General features: G+C 37.8%; 1 protein-coding gene across 2 annotated transcripts in view; it reads right to left on the bottom strand.

Moving 5' to 3' along the window:
• Positions 1–18,290, bottom strand: part of LOC139951739 (uncharacterized) — a 37,699-nt gene extending 19,409 nt beyond the window's left edge. The window contains exons 1-4 of one of the 2 annotated variants that reach the window (XM_071950803.1): positions 17,993–18,290; positions 16,376–16,449; positions 15,330–15,529; positions 1,978–2,206 (exon numbers count right to left, since the gene is read on the bottom strand). In XM_071950803.1, the coding sequence (XP_071806904.1) occupies positions 1,978–2,206; positions 15,330–15,529; positions 16,376–16,449; positions 17,993–18,146 (657 nt within the window). In that variant the 5' untranslated portion in view covers positions 18,147–18,290. The remainder of the gene's footprint in view (positions 1–1,977; positions 2,207–15,329; positions 15,530–16,375; positions 16,450–17,992) is intronic. The other variant, XM_071950804.1, reaches the window with a different exon arrangement.
• Positions 18,291–19,635: the final 1,345 nt, after the last annotated feature.

The raw sequence follows: 19,635 nt of genomic DNA, 5'->3' as shown, positions 1-19,635 counted from the left end.
TTTTTATCCTACCTCCATGGTTTAAGTTAAAAGAGGGCCTCCAATGTCAAATTCAGTTGTCTGGTCCACTCATTTTCTACTTAAAACAGCATTTTAGGTAAAAAACCATTCAAGGGAAGATTTCAACCATGACCATGTAAATTATACATGAATGTGAACATCTATTTTTAAATCTTCTCAACATGTGCACACCATTTAAACTGTGTCAGGACATTCAGTCAAGCATTCATGATAAATAAAGTGCCTAATAGCATACAGGATCAGGGTCCTCTTAAAAATTTAATACATATTTCAAGATACATACAGACCCTTTTTATAGGGAATGTTGTACCATAGTCTAACAATGTTTTCTACCATTGCGCTAATTCTATCCACCACGACACCCACAACAATTTCGCTGTAACCCTTTTTTGCTGTAACCCTTTTTGTATATTTATTATCACCCATAGCCACACTTGTTAAATCCCCCGCTATGAGATCATTTGTTTCGGTCGATACTGTATTTGCTGACCGGCAAGACTGCTGTGTGTGTTTTGTCTTAAGTCCAGTCCTCTGTTTGTGTCTGTTTTTTGTTTTGTTTCAGTATTTACTAATTATTCTTTGTAAACATGCATATATGCATTGAGACCTGCTGTTATATTTTGTTCATTGGTGGCTCGACTCGACCGCGGACCTCTACGGTTCACTTGACATTATTTATAATCTCTATGCATATGCATGTCATAAGGGACCATTGCCTACAAGCTTTGCTTCTTAAATGGATCCCTCCGCAGTGTCAACATTGTTATGCATCTATTTCTTCAAACCTATGTTGTGAAACAATTATTTTTCATTGTTGTAATAATTTCTTGTGACTGCTGTTTGATATTGTTTTTTTTTTTTTTTGTCTTTTGATACTGTGGAAATAAAATGAACCTTGAACCTTGAACCTTGAACCTTTGAAAAATCCAATACAAAATTGCAATTTCCCCAGAAAAGTGCCCCTTACCAGAGGGAAATTGCCGTGCCCCTTTAAGAGCAAAGTTCAAGGCCTAGTTTCTTCCACATGCATACACTGTGCACATGAACAGACATAAACACACAACCCTCAGAATTACCTCAATGAAAAGGGGAAAACAAAAAAAAAGTATCTAAATGCCCCGGGGAGAGAATTACGGGCCTGTCAAATCGACCCGTATAGATTGATGTCATCATAAACAGGTCAGTACTGTATGTACAAAATTTAATTAACGACTACTTGAGTATTGTACACAGTAGGAAAGGGGTGTGTACAGTACAGTGGATGGCATTGGTGGGTGTGGGCAGGTGGGGAAATGCCTTGCTACAGCCATCGTTGCTGACTGTTGGTCTCTTGTGAAGTTTCCTCTTTGTGGTGCCTGTACGATCGGTAGTTTGGTGTGTATTGATTGATTCAAGATGAACCATTCAATGTAACAAATTACTTTATGATCGAGGCGATGAACATGATGAAAAATCGTTCCCGTTTAAATTCAATTAACTTTTATTGCAGTTTTATTCTTTAATAAAATGATACAGAAACTTTTGTGAAATTGATTGGGTTTTTGGATGCAATGAATTTCTGTGTCTGTAATGTATTACTGCAAGCCCATCAGCAGAGTCTACGACTTTAAACAGGTTTTACTAAACACAAACCAATGTTGCTTAGCAGAAGCAGGCAACCAGCTAAAATTCTTTAAAGTTGTGCCTCACTTAATTTTTGCTTCAAGGTGAAGAAATTCTCTGAGCATTATGAAACTAGGCCCACGGCCCAACTTCATGTTTAGCCAAAAATACTGCTTAGCTAATTGATTTGCTACATTGTAAGCAAACAATGTGTGGAGCACCAGTTGCAAAAATGTAAACTTTATTGAAATTCGGCTGTAACATGTTTCTGCGTAGCAATATTTGTCTGTGCTTAGCAAGTTTTTTCTGCTTATAGGGTTCATAAAATTGAGCCCAGAGGTTGTTTCATCTTACCTGTACTTCTTCAGGCAATTTCTTCTCCGATAGTGTCTTTCTCGTCTTGAAGCCCTTAAATGTGGCTTGGATCTTCTCGGCTGCTTTCTGTACCTCGGGGTCGTCAAGGTCAATATCTACCTCTTCCTCAGCGCCCTCGTTGGCTGCTGCAGGTTGCGATGCGGGTTCTTCTGTCGATGTGGCTGCTGCGGGTTCTGACGCTTCTGTCGATTCGTTGGATTTCTCTTCTCTGTAAAAGAAAAGCGATCAGAAAAATAAAAAGTTAATCATAGTTTCTTGTTAAGTGATAAATTGAAGATTGAAGCTCTATTTGTTTTTGGATCATGAGAATATGCATGGGTAGGGCCTACCATTTCAGGAAGCAAATGTATTTTTGTTATATATTTGACAGCAATGCCAACCAATCTGTTGTTGCATTAAAACAGCTTGCTGGAATAGTGTCCAGTGAACATGAACATTTCAGCTTGAGTTCACTATCTTGTGCCTTTGGCACTCAAATCTTTGGTTGCTACTGCAATCTTTTACAAAATCTTGCTGAAATTCCATGACAAAATCACTGATAAAACTCTTAAGTCTAGGAAATCAAAATGGAGTGTTAACACTTTATGTTGACTATCATTATCAAGTCATTCTACCAAACATTACTCTAAATCTAACTCCAGGTTTGGAATTACACAGACACCATGGCCTTAGTTGCCCCTGGTCTTGTCCCTGTGCCTCTAAGACTTGCCAGTGGAAGTGCCCTTTGCAAAATAAAAATGGCCTTGCCCTCTCAAAGATGAAATTCCAGGTCTGTAACTTGCAAAAATTATGGCTTATCAAACCATCCCCAAACTGTACAAATGTAACGCGTTGTTGGAATGTGTACGCATATGCAATGTTGTAATTTTTCCCTCATAAAAGTACCCCTTGACACAGGAAAATTGCTGTGCTCCTTCAAAAATATGAAATGTACCAATGTTACGCCTTATGGGAGTGTGTACAGTATGCATTGAATATTTCCCTCACAGAAGTGCCCCTTAGCACAGGAAAATTGATGTGCCACTTCATGAATGAAATTCATGGACTATAATTCATTACATGTCAGTGTAACGCCTTGTGGGAGTGTGTACAGTATGCATAATTTAAGAAACACCATTCATAGGATGTAGACCGCGGGGTGCATCTTGCAAGATGCAGAGCAAGATGCAGAGTTAAGAATGTAGTAACAGCTGGAGATAGTATTGACACGAACACACAGAAGTTGATCATTCAAAAACAAATAAATGGAAAAAGCCAGTCAGGTTAGGCAGTTTGAGTTCAAACATAGTTCAGGCAAAGTACATTATAAGTTGAGATGTTAAAATGTGAGGTCTGAGTTGACAAATTCACAAGAACAAAACAGTATTCTCAGACTAAGAGGTAGGGTCAGAGATCGTTTTTTTGTCAACGTAATTCTGATTTATATAGGGGGCCTAAGATGCAACATTAAAAAAAAAAAATGCAATAAAAGTTTCATGTGAAAGTTTGTTTGTTTGAATGATCTTCCCATCAAGGGAACTCGGCAAGCTCTCACAAGGGATATAAACACCAAGATGGCAACAACCAATCTCTCTCATATACACATTGGTTTAATGTATTTACATTTGGAGTATTTACCAAATCTATTACCCTACATTTTACCTTAAAGCAACACATTTGACAGAAAATGTTTGACACAACAAATGTACTTTTCGGCAAGGTATACATGTACCTCGTTACAAGAGCTAGTTATTATTGTTTATTATTTACATCATGCAGCAAAAGCAATCACCCATGACAACACAAATTAGAGTGGCCATGAAAATGCTCAATTTTTAAATAGACTGCAGAGAGGAACGTGGGAATTAGAAGTCCAAGCGAGAGACTGGTTTTAGATAATGCATCGTTGATGAAATTCCATGGCCTCATATAGCGCTGGCACATCTGTTCATTAACTACTATCTACATAGACAAAATATGCCTTCAATCATGTTAATCAACCCCAGACAATCATCTTCTTTTTCTTTTTCTTTTGTTCATTTTTTTTTCATTTATTAATTTGTTTTCAGGCCCGATACTTCATGTATGACTCCTTTCAGTTTGTTGTGGTGTTTTTTTGTTTGTTTGTTTGTTTTTGTTATGTGTTTTTTAATCATTTTCTCATTAATACTCAAAAGTCTTTATTGAAAGTTTTCCTTTACCTATTCCGATTTATTTTGTGTAATTTTTTTTATTGTTAGATTTTTCGTTTTACTTCTTTTTATATTTTAATAAAATGCCTTGGGCATCTTTTAGGGCAGATTTTTGTGCAAATAATTCTTTATTTAGTACAAGTAAATTATTCTTGATCCATAGCATAACCGCGCAACAGACATAAAAACGCTTTAAATTATACAAACAGTAAACAAAGAAAGAAAAAATGCTTGAGGCAAGTCGGATGCTTTAGAATTTTACCAGACATCTTCAGGCCATGCAATACAATTAGCTTTACACACGAGTCACTTCGAAATTATCCTCAAACACAAAAGGATGATTTTTCCTTGGCAATGGCCCCAAATTATCAGTCGTCTCGTAAGAAAGTTCTGAATAATTAAATTGTCTTCTCACTCAGCTGACCAGCGCTATCTCAAGTCTCCTTAAAGGCACTGGACACTATTGGTAATGACTAAAAAAACAATTGTTAGCATAAAAACTTAGTAACTAGCAATGGAGAGCTGATGATAGTATAAAATATTGTGAGAAACGGCTCCCACTGAAGTAAAGTAGTTTTTGAGAAAGAGGTAACTTCTCACTCTAATATTAAAATGTTTCAGGTCTGAAGCCTTATTTAGGCATCTGAAAGCACATAAATTTGTGTAACAAGGGTGTTTTCTTTTTTGAATTTTTGATGATCAAATGAGTCCAAATTTTCACAGGTTTGTTATTTGTTGCATATGTTGGGATACACCAAGTGAGAATACTGGTCTTTGGCAATTACCAAAGGTGTCCAATGCCTTTAAGCAAGAGCCATGGTGGCTAACTAAAAGGAATTCCTAGCAGCAGTGGAATCTATGGAATGCATTATGTCAGAGATACTAGGTTTGATTTTTCTCTTTCTTCTTCTTCTTCTTCTTCTTCTTCCGTGTGCCTCAACCTCTTCTTCCCACAACCTCTTCTTCCCACAACCTCTTCTTCCCACAGATTCATATTGAGATTTAATTTAATTCAAGGTTTTATGATAACAAAATAACAATCAGTTGGGATTTTCTATGGATAAAAATTATCCTAATCTCTCGCGGTATATTTTTCCAAGAGATAACTTCGTGAGGATGGACCCCGGATTAAAGATAATTTTGTCGGTCACGGAGCAAGAGGATGTTAGGCTGGACAACCTTGTGCAAGTCACGCAAAGTAGAGCATTTTGTCACAGCACTGGCCAACAGAAAGTAGTAAGGAATAAAATGGCTCCTTATAAATAAACAAAAAGGAAACTGGTGCAGCATTGTTTATGGTTGCTGAAGAGAATCCATTTTTTTTCATTTTCCTGTGATATTCTTCCTACTTCCGTCTGTTTTCCGTTTTTCTTTTGCACTTAGAAAGTTAGAAGAGAACAAAAATTAATGAGGACTGTAAAGTTCATTTGGTACTCAATATAAGGCATGGTGTACATCCCCTCCCTGATAATCTTCATTGTGTTCTAGGAATCTTATGAGTTCGTTATAGAGGTATTTGTCGCATTACAACAGATAATTGTGAATACAAATTTTTTAAATGTTTTCTCGAAACAGATGGCAGAAGAGTGTGACATCAAGTGAGAACTGTTTGAAAATAACTATATTATTATTAATAAATGTTTTATTTTAAGAGAATGATTCATTATCCAAGAAAATCTTTTTCTTAACCAGAATCAAAATATTTTGTGTGAGTTCCGAAATATTTCTTGCATTTATATTAGACTCGGCATGTTTTTATACCAGCAATTTTGTAGTCTAGGCATAATTGTTTACGACCTTTTTCCAGACGCATCTCCGTCATGTTCTTCAGCCGCAGGGCACAGGACAAGTTTATTTGACATGATTGGTTATGATTGAAAACAGTTAATCCGGGTTGTGACTCCCAAAGCTTATGGTAAAACTCTTATGGAGAAACATCTGCCTCAAAAACATTTCCAGGTGCAAAAAAAATTCCCCCTTTCCAAGACCAAAGTATAAGCACACTGTACACTGTCTGTTAGTGGAGTCCTCCTTTTTAATTTTTACAAAGGAATTCTTTTTAAAATTGTCATGGGGCCAAATTCACAAAAAGTAGCTAAGCAATACAAACTGTGCTTACAAGAAATATGTACTTGCTAAAGATCATGCCACAGCAGTTATCATCTGTCCTATTGTGTCCTGCATATTTCTGCTAAGCAGAAAATACTGCTGAAAAAAAAATCACAACTTCATATAGGACCTTTAAAGGGCAGCAAATATGCAATACACAGATTCTGGCCTTCGGGAGATTATTTCCAAGATGTTAACCACAAACCTCGCAAGACTAGACAGACAGTCCATACTGATACAAACAAACCGCTTCCTAATCAAAAAGTGGGTTAGAGATGATAAGTCTTGAAGTAGAGCAGAGACACTTAACAAGACTTATTTATTACATGGCCTAGAAGCCTGGCTTCTGAATGGGATGAGAGAGGTTGCCAGTGCTAATGGAAAGCTGGATCAGACATGAGTGTTATTAGATGCCTATAGGAATGAAAATATTAGAGAGGTGGTGGGGGTGATAACGGATACCAATTAAATGGACTGTCTTATCTATGCTTGGCCTCCCCTAAGTCCTATCTACGCCCCCCAACCTATGCCTGCCTGCATATTTTAATAATTGTATCTCTCGCCGTCTAAATAGCTGAAGCAACGCACATTTGAACCAAGGCCTAATGTACAAGTAAAGGCAACGCTCTTTTGAAAAATGGCACTTGAGGAAAATTTAAATTGTCAACTGGGAATATTTTAAAGGGCATGGGCCCAATTTCGTAAGCACAAAAGTTTGCTTAGCACAATAACATTTGCTTATCAATATCAAAATAGATTACCAGCCAGAACTCACTACAATTACTATTGCTGCGTCTGGAACATAAACACCGCTCATTCCAAGCTTAGCCAAGAATTTTGCTCAGCAGAATTTTCGTCTTAAAAGCTTTGTAAAATTGGGGCATTTTCATGGTTGGGAGCAGACAGAACAAGCGTTTAATGAGTCAATTCTTCTAAAAACAAAATGTATAAAAAAAAATCAAGTCAACATTAGGACACAGAACAAGTATACATTATTTGCTGCTCACTAATCTTGATTTCCGGATCATCTTAAAATCATGCAGGCAGCTTAGGGTGAGCCTCAAAAGTGGGAACATTCTAGCTGCCAACAAACATTTTCCTAGGCACGCCCGAAATCCATTGGACTGCCATAACATTACGCTAAAGTGCCAAATTGTGCCGAAATCAGGAACAAACCTACACTAGTGAATACGCGCATAATTAGAATGTTCCGGCGTTCCAACAGAACAAGCGCGGGAACACTTATTCCAGTTAGAATGATCCTAACGCTCTGACTTTTGAGACGCTCCCTTATAATTTAATCTTTAAGGCCCTAGGCTACAATCTATCTGAGAGTCAAGTCGGAACGGCACACTTTCTCAATCTGGATCTTGCAAGTTCGCCTACACTGTTTTTTTGTACCCCTCAGATTTGATGGTACATGAGAAATAATTATAATATTAACAAGGGTCCACAACAAAATCCTGAGCGTTTAAATTACACACTGTATCATAACTTATTTATAACTTACAAAATAATTTATGTACATAGTGTGTGTCTAACTCTTTACATTTTTTTATACCAACAATATAGCTTTCAATTTCTAAAAAAAACAATTTCTTGCCAGTGTTTGTACAGAAAACTGCTATTTATTTTGAATACATACTGTAAGACATAGCTCGACCACATACCTTTAGCAATTGTAAACCACACGGACCTTGTCTGCACAAAAATAGCATCCACACAACAAGATATCCGTGTACTGCTGTCTGAAACTCTCCTACCTTACAGCTATTAACACTCAAACACTGAACCCACAAACAGCACTCAGCACTGAAAAGTTACTACCTCATGAATAATGTATGTGGCCTAGAAAAAACAGGAGCACTGATTGGCCAAGAGAGTCACCTACACCAAAGAGAAATGGACTGGTCCGAATATCATTAGCATATTTTGTTTCTTTCCCAGAGAAGCTCCTTACTGCATGTGTTTTGCAGAGCCAAAATCATGAATAATACATGAGCAATTATCAAAACCGCCTGATTGGTTGTTCAGAATGAATAATGGACTTACCCAAATGAAGTCATGAATAATAAAGAGGCAGTTTGGATACACTTTGGTAGGGGCCTAATAATTGTTGGTTGGTGAATGGCAAAATGAGTAAAAATGAAGAGCAGTTTATACAGCAAATTTTGCTCTACTTTTAAAGTTAGAAATCCAAGCAAGAACACTTTTCTTTCAATGTGTTTGTTTAATTTTTTACTTCTTTTGGCAATAAGACAGATAAAATCTGTCTCCTGCACCAAAATATATCTCCAGAAGATCCAAGAAACCATGCGTGCACACATTTGTATACGTGTAAGAAAAGACACTTGAACACGCAAGAATTTCATTGTCCGCATGACTGAGCGCCTGGCTGTGATTCTCGTCTTCTTTTTAGATACCCGCAATATCATTTCTTGTCATAATGAAAGTGGATGGGGTTTACTTAACCATGCATTATCTAGTGACAAACCAATTAGCTAAATGCACGACTTGATTGAAACTAAACATACAAATTAATAGAGGACAAACTTAGCATTATCTCTGCCCGCTGAATACTGATGCGGGAGGTCCCATTTCAAAATGAGGGGGGGGGGGGGGGGGGGCAGGATTTACGAAGATTCCATCAATACAAAATTAGGGTGATTGATTTCATACAGAGTCTACTGCAACTGACCAGTAAGCCAATTAGCCATTACCGGTGGGTATAAGACAAAATCTGTATTATTAAAAAAAATTGAAAGAATTTTCTCTGGCATTTTATCTCCTGACAATCAATACCTCTTTGATTAAGGAATGCCCCACGGCTATCTACATTCAACAAAAATAAGGCAAAAAAATGCGGCCTTGTTTGTAATGCAGTAATGCGTTTTTTCTCCTGGGAATTTTTTCTCCTAAAAGGCATGGATCAGATTTTTTATTCTGTTTAACGTAAAACAACAATCCTTTCCTGAGGGTAAACAGATTTGCATTAAAGACATTGTACACGTTTGGTATTTGTCAAAGACCAGTGTTCTCACTCGGTGTATCCCATCATAACCATAAAATAACAAGCCTGTGAAAATTAGGGCTCAATTGGTCATCGAAGTTGCGAGAAAATGATGAAAGAAAAAACACCCTTGTTGGACGAATTTGTGTGCTTTCAGATAGGAATAAAAGACTTCTAGCTAGAAGTCTTTTAATATTTTAGTGAGAAATTACTCTCACAATGTTTTATACTATCAACAGCTCTCCGATGCTTGTTGCCAAGTCAGTTTTTAAGTTAATATGTGTTTTGAGTAATTACCAAACGTGTACCTTCCCTTTAAGAGAGTAAACGTACACAAAGTGATTATGATTTGGGGGAAACTGTGTGGAAAATGGACCCTTGTTTTAAAGGAACTGTGGCAGTTTGTCAAGCAAAATCAACCACAAACTCTGTCTTGTGTTGCGATGAATTGTATTTTATTAAAATTTAAAAAATGCAGTTCTGTCAGTGTGCATTAAAGGTACATGTAGGGTCATAGATGTTTTTTGTCAACAAAATGCGGAAGTATTTGGGGAAAAATTGATTTGTACAAAATAATTGTTTAACAAAATACGTCAGAATGGACTTTGAATTAACAGCAAATCAAAAGGAAAATAGTCAAGCTAGAGTTTTTTCTGCCTAGTGCAGAGCTATAACACTGGGCTCAAGAATTCATTCTCTGGGATAAGACAGATCATTACAAAGTTTTTGAAGACCTGAAATTCACCCTAAAGACGCTTTTTGGAGACCCTTTCAGCCCGAACAAAACAGATTTCTCATCGATTCTCCTGAACATGAACTCTCTACACGCAACCAAACATCTAAGCCACCTTTAATCCAGGCCTGATACTTCACGGAGGCAACGGAGGCGATTGCCTCCGTTGCCCCCTTGTCATTGCCTTGGTGCCCTTCAAATGCTCCAGTAGAAATTTACAATTTCCTCATAGGGTGCCCTTTGCCAAAGAGAAAATGCCTTGGTGCCCTTGCCCTTTCAAAAACGAAGCATACAGCCCTGTTAATCCCACAATACAAATTTGTTTATTCACTCTAGTGTACCTACCCTTCTAATAATAAGATTTACTGTACCAATTCTATAGCGATTAAGACCAATCCATCCACCCTGGGGTGGAATTAACCGTCTCTTACGACCCGCGGACAAACAATGATGGCCTTCCAGGACCGGCTCAAACGATCCCCCTGAAGGACAAGGTCATGTGACTAGCAACGGACAACCCTTAATTTAATATAGCCGGCGAGGGTAGTTGATTTGTTAACTGATGGGTTTGTCGGTTGTTTCAGGGCACGGCTTGCGTCAAATCGCTTTATTTTATTCAAAACCAATGTGAATCAATTGCTATTAAAGTGGAATTTGCGCTGGATCCTGAAAGAAAACAAAATATGGCAGCTCATTCTTTTGAGTTTAGGACTTCAGAAGAAAAGGCCACCACACTATGTCACAATTTAAATAACTTTTAAGCTGGAGGCATGCCAGATTCTAGGACATTATACATATTTTATTTTGTATTGTCTTCTTTTCTTTTTTTCTTTTTTTTTTTTTTGGGGGGGGGGGTTGACTGATTTCAAATAATTACAGGAACAATTTTGAAAGTGTTTTATCTAGCAAAGTGTTTTTTTCTTGTTCACTATTTTTAAAGGTAAGTTCTGTATTGTGTTTTTTTTATTTTTTATTTTTTTATTGCTGTTGCTGTTGCTGTTGCTGCTGTTACTTATTATGTTTTTGTTGTTGATGCTGCTGCCACCATTGCTGCTGTTGCTGGTTTTTTTTTTCTATAGGCCGGGGTGGCCTACAACTCTCCTGAGAGGGAAATTCCCCCAACACAAAAAAAATAGTTTCTGAGAACTGAGCAGGTGGCTTCCTTTATGTTCAAGAGTAACTGTGGTTGAATGTACTTCAATAATTCACCATAGGCTAAACTGAAAATCTCAACTTGCAGGTGTTACATTGTCATATTATGGCTCAAGCCGACAATTACCAATTATTATTGTCGTCACATTAGACAGGTCTAATTGACTTACTTAGACAACCCTTCTCCATTAACGAGTCATTCTGTCACATAATCAATATGCTCACGACTTTGACGCCACTTTATCTGATACCGTTCTTTGTGAGTCTAGACTGTTACTACCATTTAAAATAAACTAATAATATTGGTATTAATAAGCTAAACAATAGTAGCGCATATATTTTGAAAATCCTGAATGCGTTACACAGACAGAAAGGAAAACTTCTCAAACTGTGCAACCTACTTGTTTTTAAAAACGCTTAATTTCTTCCTTTTCAGAAGTGAACAATAAATTGTATATAATTATGTCAACTTAAATATTTTAGTTTATGGATAGGGATAGGGTGCCTTAGAATATATTCATTTTACAATTTATCACTGCCATACATCAGAAAGATATAAAAACACATGGTTCAACTCTGGGTTACTAAAACTTCCTTGGGGCAAGTAAAACTAGTCCAGTGGACTACTTTACAAAAAGCTTTACCATGCAGAAATGTACTGCACAAATATGATCCATTGACCAAAGCCTACAGTAATTCATTGCAGAAATTATCTCAAATATGCAGTGCCTTTCATTCAAGAACCCCACAACCCACAGCACTCTTTCAGTGAAGAGGAATTAACTGACTTATCGATACAGCGCCCTCTACTGTTCAAAGTAGGATCAGAGAAGCCGAGCATGGACCAAAACCCACAGTAATTTATTACAGACATATCTCATACATAGTGCCCTTCATTCAAGAAACACTACAGCAATATCTCTTTCACTGAGGATGAAATTTAACTGACTTACATGTATCGTTACAACGCCCTCTACTGTTCAACAGGATCATCTTTGGAGCCTCTCTATTTACACTACGTGTTACATTGGGAAGCCTAACACCTGCGGCAGCATTGACACAGGCGTGTTTTGAAAGCATTAACCGGTAGTTACTGCTGACTGCAGGAAATGCGCTATTCAATTCAATGTTCACTCTCGCAGCCGCGTGCAGATATAACCAAAGCCCCAGGTGCAGTTGTATGAAATTTGATTTAATAAATAATAAGTATTAGACACACTTTGGTTTAATATTGATATTGATTTCTCAGACCAAGGTTATTTTTAGAGTGTGTGAGTGTTGTGTGTGATTGTGAGTTAGCCATCTTTAATTACTAGGGTTGTGTATGGAATTGTTTGGGTTTTGTAGGCATATAAAATGGCTATTAGGAAAAGGGCCGCGCACAATGTGCCCCCACCCGTACCAAGTATTTTTGCCCCATGTAACTTGTTAACGTTGTATCCTATCACCAACAAACTTTCTGATTTTTCCCAATAAGGACTTATATAAACTGTATCTCTCGAGGGCCTTAGCCGTTACCATGGCAATTGTTTTTTGTTTGACACTGGGTTAAATATTTTAACTTTTCTTATGCATTTTTTCTCTCTGGAGGTTTTTTTTCAACAAAATGTCTAGATATTTTCTTTTTCTTGGAAAATTATTTTCTTCTGGAAAGCATGGTACATGTAAGAGGCTCTTCTATGAGGAAAATGTAAATTTGTATTGGAACTTTGCAAAGGGCACCACAGCAAAAGCACAGGGCACCACAGCAATTGACGTGGGTGTCATGGGTTAGGTTCAAGGTTAGGTCTGTGTACGCATGCATGAAAGATTGTTAGCATCATTGCCTCTGTTGCCTTTGTGAATAATCAGGCATGAATTTATGACACATTCAACGGGTGGATGAAGTACAATTAAATTCATGTAAAGTGGTTAGCTTGATGTCTTGGCTGGACGCTGTAAACCATGGCTTATGAGATCATGATCGAGGTTGGTTATAATTTAATGAAGCAAATAATTTAATAAGCCTTTTTTAGGTATGGCGGACACAATGCTACAACACTGTAAAGTTGTGGTAAATTTGTGCGTATTTTTGAGTACAAGTAATTCAATTTCAATGTGCAATTTTCAATGTGTAAATTTAGGGGAGTGACTTAACTATTTCACATATTTTTTTTTATTACCAATTTGCCTTCTATATAAAATTTTAATTTTATGTAAAATTGTTGTAATTAAGCCGATGTGCTGCGAGGACAGTTTTTTAATAAACCATTTTATCTATATCTATCTATCATAGAAATAGAACGTATGTTATTCAGTGAAGTGCGAATTTTAGGCGACGCGGCGGTTACACGTAAACCTAATGACCACCAACATGGTGAGCATGGCATCAGTCGCGGCGTGTGCCCATGCGTATCACGTCCGCCATACATGTACCTCAAAAAGGCTTACACGTATGTAATTAAACCAAACTGTTGCATGGCATGCTTATCTGGAGGAAAATTCATACATTGCTAATATTGTTGCAGCCTTTACACACTATGCATGTTTGCAACTTAGACAAACCTAACTACGATTAGAACAAGCCCAATTATTAAAGGGGCGGTCCAAAGCAGCAGTTATGACAGGCCATCCGTAGTTGGGACAGTTAACTCGTAGGACAAGCCCAATTATTGAAGGGCAGGTCCAAAGCAGCAGTTACGACAGGCCATCCGTAGTTGGGACAGTTAACTCGTAGGACAAGCCCAATTATTGAAGGGCAGGTCCAAAGCAGCAGTTACGACAGGCCATCCATAGTTGGGACAGTTAACTCTAATTGGGGTAAGGTATAGGTTCACGCAGTGTAATATTTTCAGTGCAATATCACCAATCACTGCAGCAGTGCTTCCAAGTCAACATCAAGCCACTACAAAGAAAGTTCACTGAACTACAACGGACACAATTTGTATTCTTTGTCTGAGGAAGTTTTGCTGGGTGTCACACAGGCCCCAATAACGAGAACGAAAACGAAACAAACACTTGCCCTCGATTGGTTGAATGAGCGTGGGTGTACTGTTCAGTGTGGAGCATTTCAACCTATAGAATGCGTTCTCTTTGCTTCGTGATCGTGATCGTTATCGTTGCAGTGTGACTTGGCCTTCAGATTGTTATTCTTACAACAACAGATTCTAAAGCTGATGATGTCTGCATTGCATCAGGCCTGGAATTTCATCAATGAGAGGGCGAGGCCATTTACATTTTGCAAAAGACACTTTTATTAGAAACCCTTGAAGGGGCACCAAGGCTAAGATCAAGGCAGCAAAGGCCATTACCTCTGTGCTCGCCATGTAATTCAAGGCTTTGTACATGTAGGTACTTGATCCAATAAAGGCCCTCAAAAATAGGAAAGGGTCAATTGGCAGTTGTGATTTGTAACTGTTTTCATTTCAGCAGCTAATTATACTTATTATTTTGTCTGTTTTTATTTAGGGATGAAACAGGTGTTTTCGCAAGGATAATAGGAAGCTTTCGTTTTTGACGCTGATGGTTCTGAAGCAGTATAGCAATTTTAAGCCAAATATTGTCGTTTTCAGCACAACGCAGATTCAACCCAAGTACTGTTGTAGAATTTGAGGGACGACTGTCCTCAAAGCCGACGCATGCACAGATGATGGCAAATGCCATCATTACTATCGCAGAACCATCCGCCGTCCAACAAAAAAGATCCCTTATAAAAATGCACTTCCACCGAACTCAAACAATAATTGTGTCATCAACACCAGGGGTGCGTTTTTGTGACTGTAACCAATAAATGTTTGAATCATCGGCCAGTGATTAGCCGATGATGAAAATGCACCCCAGCAAACTCAAACAGCAAGAAATACACCATGAATAAACTGAGCCCAACTTCATAATAACTCTGCTTACCGTGAGCAAAGATTCAGCGCTTAATGGAAGCAGGGAATTTGCGTTCTAACATCAAGCAGGAAATTTTTGCATGTGCGCATTTGTACTCCACGCAACAAGGCTTTTTTAGCTTACACAGCTAGTACAGAAATTCAGCGTGTGAGCAGTAAGCAGGGAATGGTTTATCGTAAGCGCAGAACTCGGCGGTAAGCAGAGCAATAAAGTTGGGCCTTGCACCCCCTTCCAATGATATCGGTTAATAATGATATAAAACGGTTTGGTTAATACGCACTTCAGAGCATTCACACGCTTTCTGGCTTCATACCCTCGGAAGCTCGTCTGTATCTTCAACGCTGCCTCTTCCTCATCGTTGGTCTGTTTGTCGCCCTCTAGTGCTTGTCTCTCTTGATGACCTCGGACAGAGCTCTGGATGGTGACTGCAGCCGCCTGTTGCTGGGGGTCGCTGACATCACCGATGTTAGCCTTGGTACCCTGACAGGGGGAGACAATTTAGGAAAGTGTCACCAGAATTTAGTTTATTTGATCAAAACTTTCACTAAGCTAGAACTAAATTGATTGAACACTCAAAATCACAATCCTCCACTGCTTTTTATAAACATGAACCACCTTGATGTGTTCCTGGAAGTGTTACTGATAAAAGGGCTTTTAAGAGTATTGGTGCAAAACAATTGTGTTTCTAGAAAACAGAGCGAACTTTTGTTTGGTTTTCTGTCATTATCACAAATCAATATAAGAAGGTTAAATTCTGCATGGGAGTTGGAAAGTAGTGAATAAAAATTTTAAAAAGTTACAGTTAAGCCTGGTTGATACTTCCTGCAAATATACAGTGCGATGCGAACTTCATTGGGTCACACAGGGAAAAGGAGCGCGTACCAACTGTTGCGTCACCAAAATTCACTTTGCATTCTCGGTTGCAGGAAGTATGAACCGGGCGTTACAGTTTGGCATATTTGTTTTGTCAAGTCTGAGCCATTTTAGTGCTACATGTTCATGAACTGCCGGGGATGATATTTAGTACTTTGTGTGCCTGAAAGAAGGGTTTAAAGCCTTACGACCTTTTCCCTACTTTTCATAAAATGAACACTTAGTGAATAACTTTTAATGAACTCACACTCTGCGTTTTTTACATAGAATTTAAGTTTGGGAAAGTTGCATCATGCATAAATCATAGGTGTAGATTTCATGGCAAACTGAACTGCAACAACTGACACCCTCAGCAAGCAGTCTTGTAAATGAAAATCCACAAGCGTTTTTTAACCTTTGCTGTGAAAATCTGTAAAGAGATTTGCGGGAAAAACCTTTACATAAAACACTTACCTTTCTGAAGCTTTTGTTGTTATAGTAACGGTCTTCATGTTTGGCTCCAATATCAGCCGGATCAATTCCATGTTCTGAAATCAAATTAACAGTATTTTAAATTAATTTGGATTAATGATTCCTTTACTAACACTTTTTAGAAGTCAGAGTGACTGACACAACAAGGCCTGTATGCTTTGCTTTTGAAAAGTCAAGGGCACCAAGGCATCTTCTCCTTGAAAAAAGGCATCCTATGAGGAATTTGTAAATTTCTCAAGAACATTTCAAGGGCACCAAAGCAATATAGTAGGAGGCATGGAGGCAGTGAAGTATATCAGGCTTACACAAAACAACTAACCATTTTCATGGCTCTACTGCTTAACGCCAAACTGTGCACTTGCCACTCCTCACTTTAAGGACAATGTACTAAATTTCTGCCCTTGCTACAAAGTGAAGAATGCCTAGCTAGTGACAGTGCTCATGAAAAGCGAAAGGAAAAAAGAGCGACTTTTTATAGTGCGTTTTACTTTTTTTTGTACTGATTGCATTTGATCGCTACAACCGCCACAATATGTGTTGAAGAGGATGGTGGTTCTTTGCAGCAAAAAAGCAAAGACCTTTGTTAAGCCTTAAGCAAAATCCGCTTAGCCATCCATTGCCAACCAAACACTTTTGTTCAAAGCCCAGCTCGCAATGCATAAAAAAAATGCCAGCGCATTTTACCGACATGAACGTAAACTTATTATGCTACCACTCACTAGGTTTGAACCACTCTTTATTGGTCCCACTCTTTACTCTTCCAGAAAATAGATGGCGAGTTAACAAACAGGCTGGTGCCGAGTTCATATGGTGCCAAATTGGTGCAAAAAAATGGGTGACGAGTTTGCACGGTGCGGAATTTGCACAATGCCAAGTTTGCACAATGTCAAGTTTGCAGGGATGCCCAATTTGTGTGGGCCGGCGGCCGGGTGCCAAGATTGCAATGTGCCAAGTCTGCATTTCGCCTATGCAAGGTGGTGAGTTTGCACAGTGTTGAGCTTAAAGAAGTTGCAGGGTGCCAATTTGTTGGTGTACTGTAGGCGTAGCGTTTGTGGGTGCCAAATTTGCACGATGCCTAGTTTAAGTTTGCAAGGTGCCGAGTTCGCACAGTTCTGAGTTTTCAGTACTTGCGATAACGTAACTCTCCTCCGGACAGCGGCTTTGCCATCACATCACATGGCAGGCAGGAGGAGGGTTACATAAAAAGGCAACTATGTTTTCAGGGCCAAATTTGTGGGTGCCGGGTTTGTGAGGTGGCAGAGTGTCAAGTGAAGTAGTCTAAAAATCTGCACAAATACAAATACTACCTTCTGACTTAGTCACAGTGACGTCTGAAAATTTAAAATTGAAAACATTTGTCAAAATTTGCTATTTTTAATTTTATAAATTGTTAAAATGTAAACACAAAGTCAAGCCTCTGCTCTGAAATTCATATTGGATAACTTTCCGTATGGCGCCACCACTTTTTCACTCATTTTTACAAAAAGGGATTTCAATCAGGTAAATTAGACACTATATTATTTTATTTCGAATGAAAAAGTGGTGGCGCCATACGGAAACATTATTTTAAAAGACTTAAACGAGAGACTTCGTTTTTACCTTCTCGAATCTTGAGCAGGTTCTCAAAATACGCCGCCGCGTAGGCGTAAATATTCTCCGGCTGGTTTCGCAGCGTTTCACGGGCAAGTCCTTCCAGAAGATTTTGAAACCCCTTCGGAACCCGCAGCTTTGTGTTTGAAAACGGCACAGCCATGTCCCTGGAATGTGAAAGTAAACCTCGAAGACTCCTTTTCGATGTTTTACTGAAGTTGACGTCACCAAAAAGTCACAATAAAGGAGTTTCTCGTGGATTTTTTCTTGAAAGTTTTACAGAACGTTCATTCAAGATGCGTTTACGTGGTCGCTATGGAAAGATAATATTTACAACAGCGCCCTCTCTTTTTCGAAAGTGGTCAAAGTTTATTGACCTTTGAATGCGAAAAGAATTTCAGTTCATCATGAAACCTTACATGAAACCATGGAGGAAGTTACTCCATGATCAAACCTTGGAGGACGAAATCACCGTTGATATTGAGACATTACAAAATGAATCGATGATAATGAATTGAAAAATTCCCTTTTCTAGTCTCGTTTTGTTGTTGTTCTTGTATTGTTTTTATTTAAAGGGAACTTAGCCGGTGTCTGTCATACGGGATTTTTTGCCTCCGAAGTTTGCTCATATTTTATGACTGAAATAATTGAGTCACAAGAGGGCGCTATTAGACTAATCAATTTGTGCACAATTCACATTAATGTGGACATCATCACCAGGAAAAAATCCCCTGTGACACGAGGGCGGAGGACCTACCTAACCAAATCAAATCTCCATTAATTTTGCCTTTCCTTCATTAAAGGGTTAAACAAAAAGGTAAGCGAGAGGAAATCATATAATTATTTTTAATTGAGAGCTTTATTTTTTAACACTAATTATTTCACAAAATTAACTTGTTCTAGGCTACCTGTATCCTCTGCTTACCAGTTATCACGCTATGCCTTTTTCTTTGAATTGGGAAAAAAATAATGATGCAATATATCAACCGATGCCCTAATTATCTTCATTTGTTAATACGAAGTATGCAAACATATATTAAAACTTGATGGACATTGAAATGTTCACACCACACACCGATCTTGGATGACTTCAACTGGCCCCATTTGTTTTGAGTTTTTCCTATTTTCACGGCAAACAAGAAAGTATGGTTTCCCGGTGAAGCCATACATGGCAGAAACATCTGCAGTGACTACAAGTGTTCTTTGAGACTCTGTGTATGACTGTATAGCCAGCAGTTGCCTTCATTTTATTAAAAATATATTTTTTTATTAAATTTGTAAAATTACCATGGTAACTTGCAAAAAATTTAAAAAAATAAAACAAAAATAAAAAGTGTGAATAATTACTGGATTCAAAATCTGATTTCTTTTGATTTTTTTTTCTACTTTTTTTCTTAATATTTATAATAAAGCGTATTAATAAACAGTGATAATTGAATCAACAAGCTGATGTTTAAATTTTAATATAAATAATAGTATTGATACGAGGGTTACAAAATAAAAATCTCAAAAAATATTAGAAAATGATATAAGGCACATGGTTTCTTTAAGCCTCGGTATTTTTCTTTATGAATGCTCAGCAAAACATTCAGTCACATGATTTTGATCATCATGAATTGTGAATTGAAATAGAGTTTGATGAAACTTTTTCG

This window comes from Asterias amurensis, chromosome 19 (genome assembly GCF_032118995.1).
Source record: "Asterias amurensis chromosome 19, ASM3211899v1".
NCBI lineage: Eukaryota > Metazoa > Echinodermata > Asteroidea > Forcipulatida > Asteriidae > Asterias > Asterias amurensis.
Note: the sequence above shows the minus strand (reverse complement) of the source record. Positions and strands in the feature narration are given on the sequence as shown.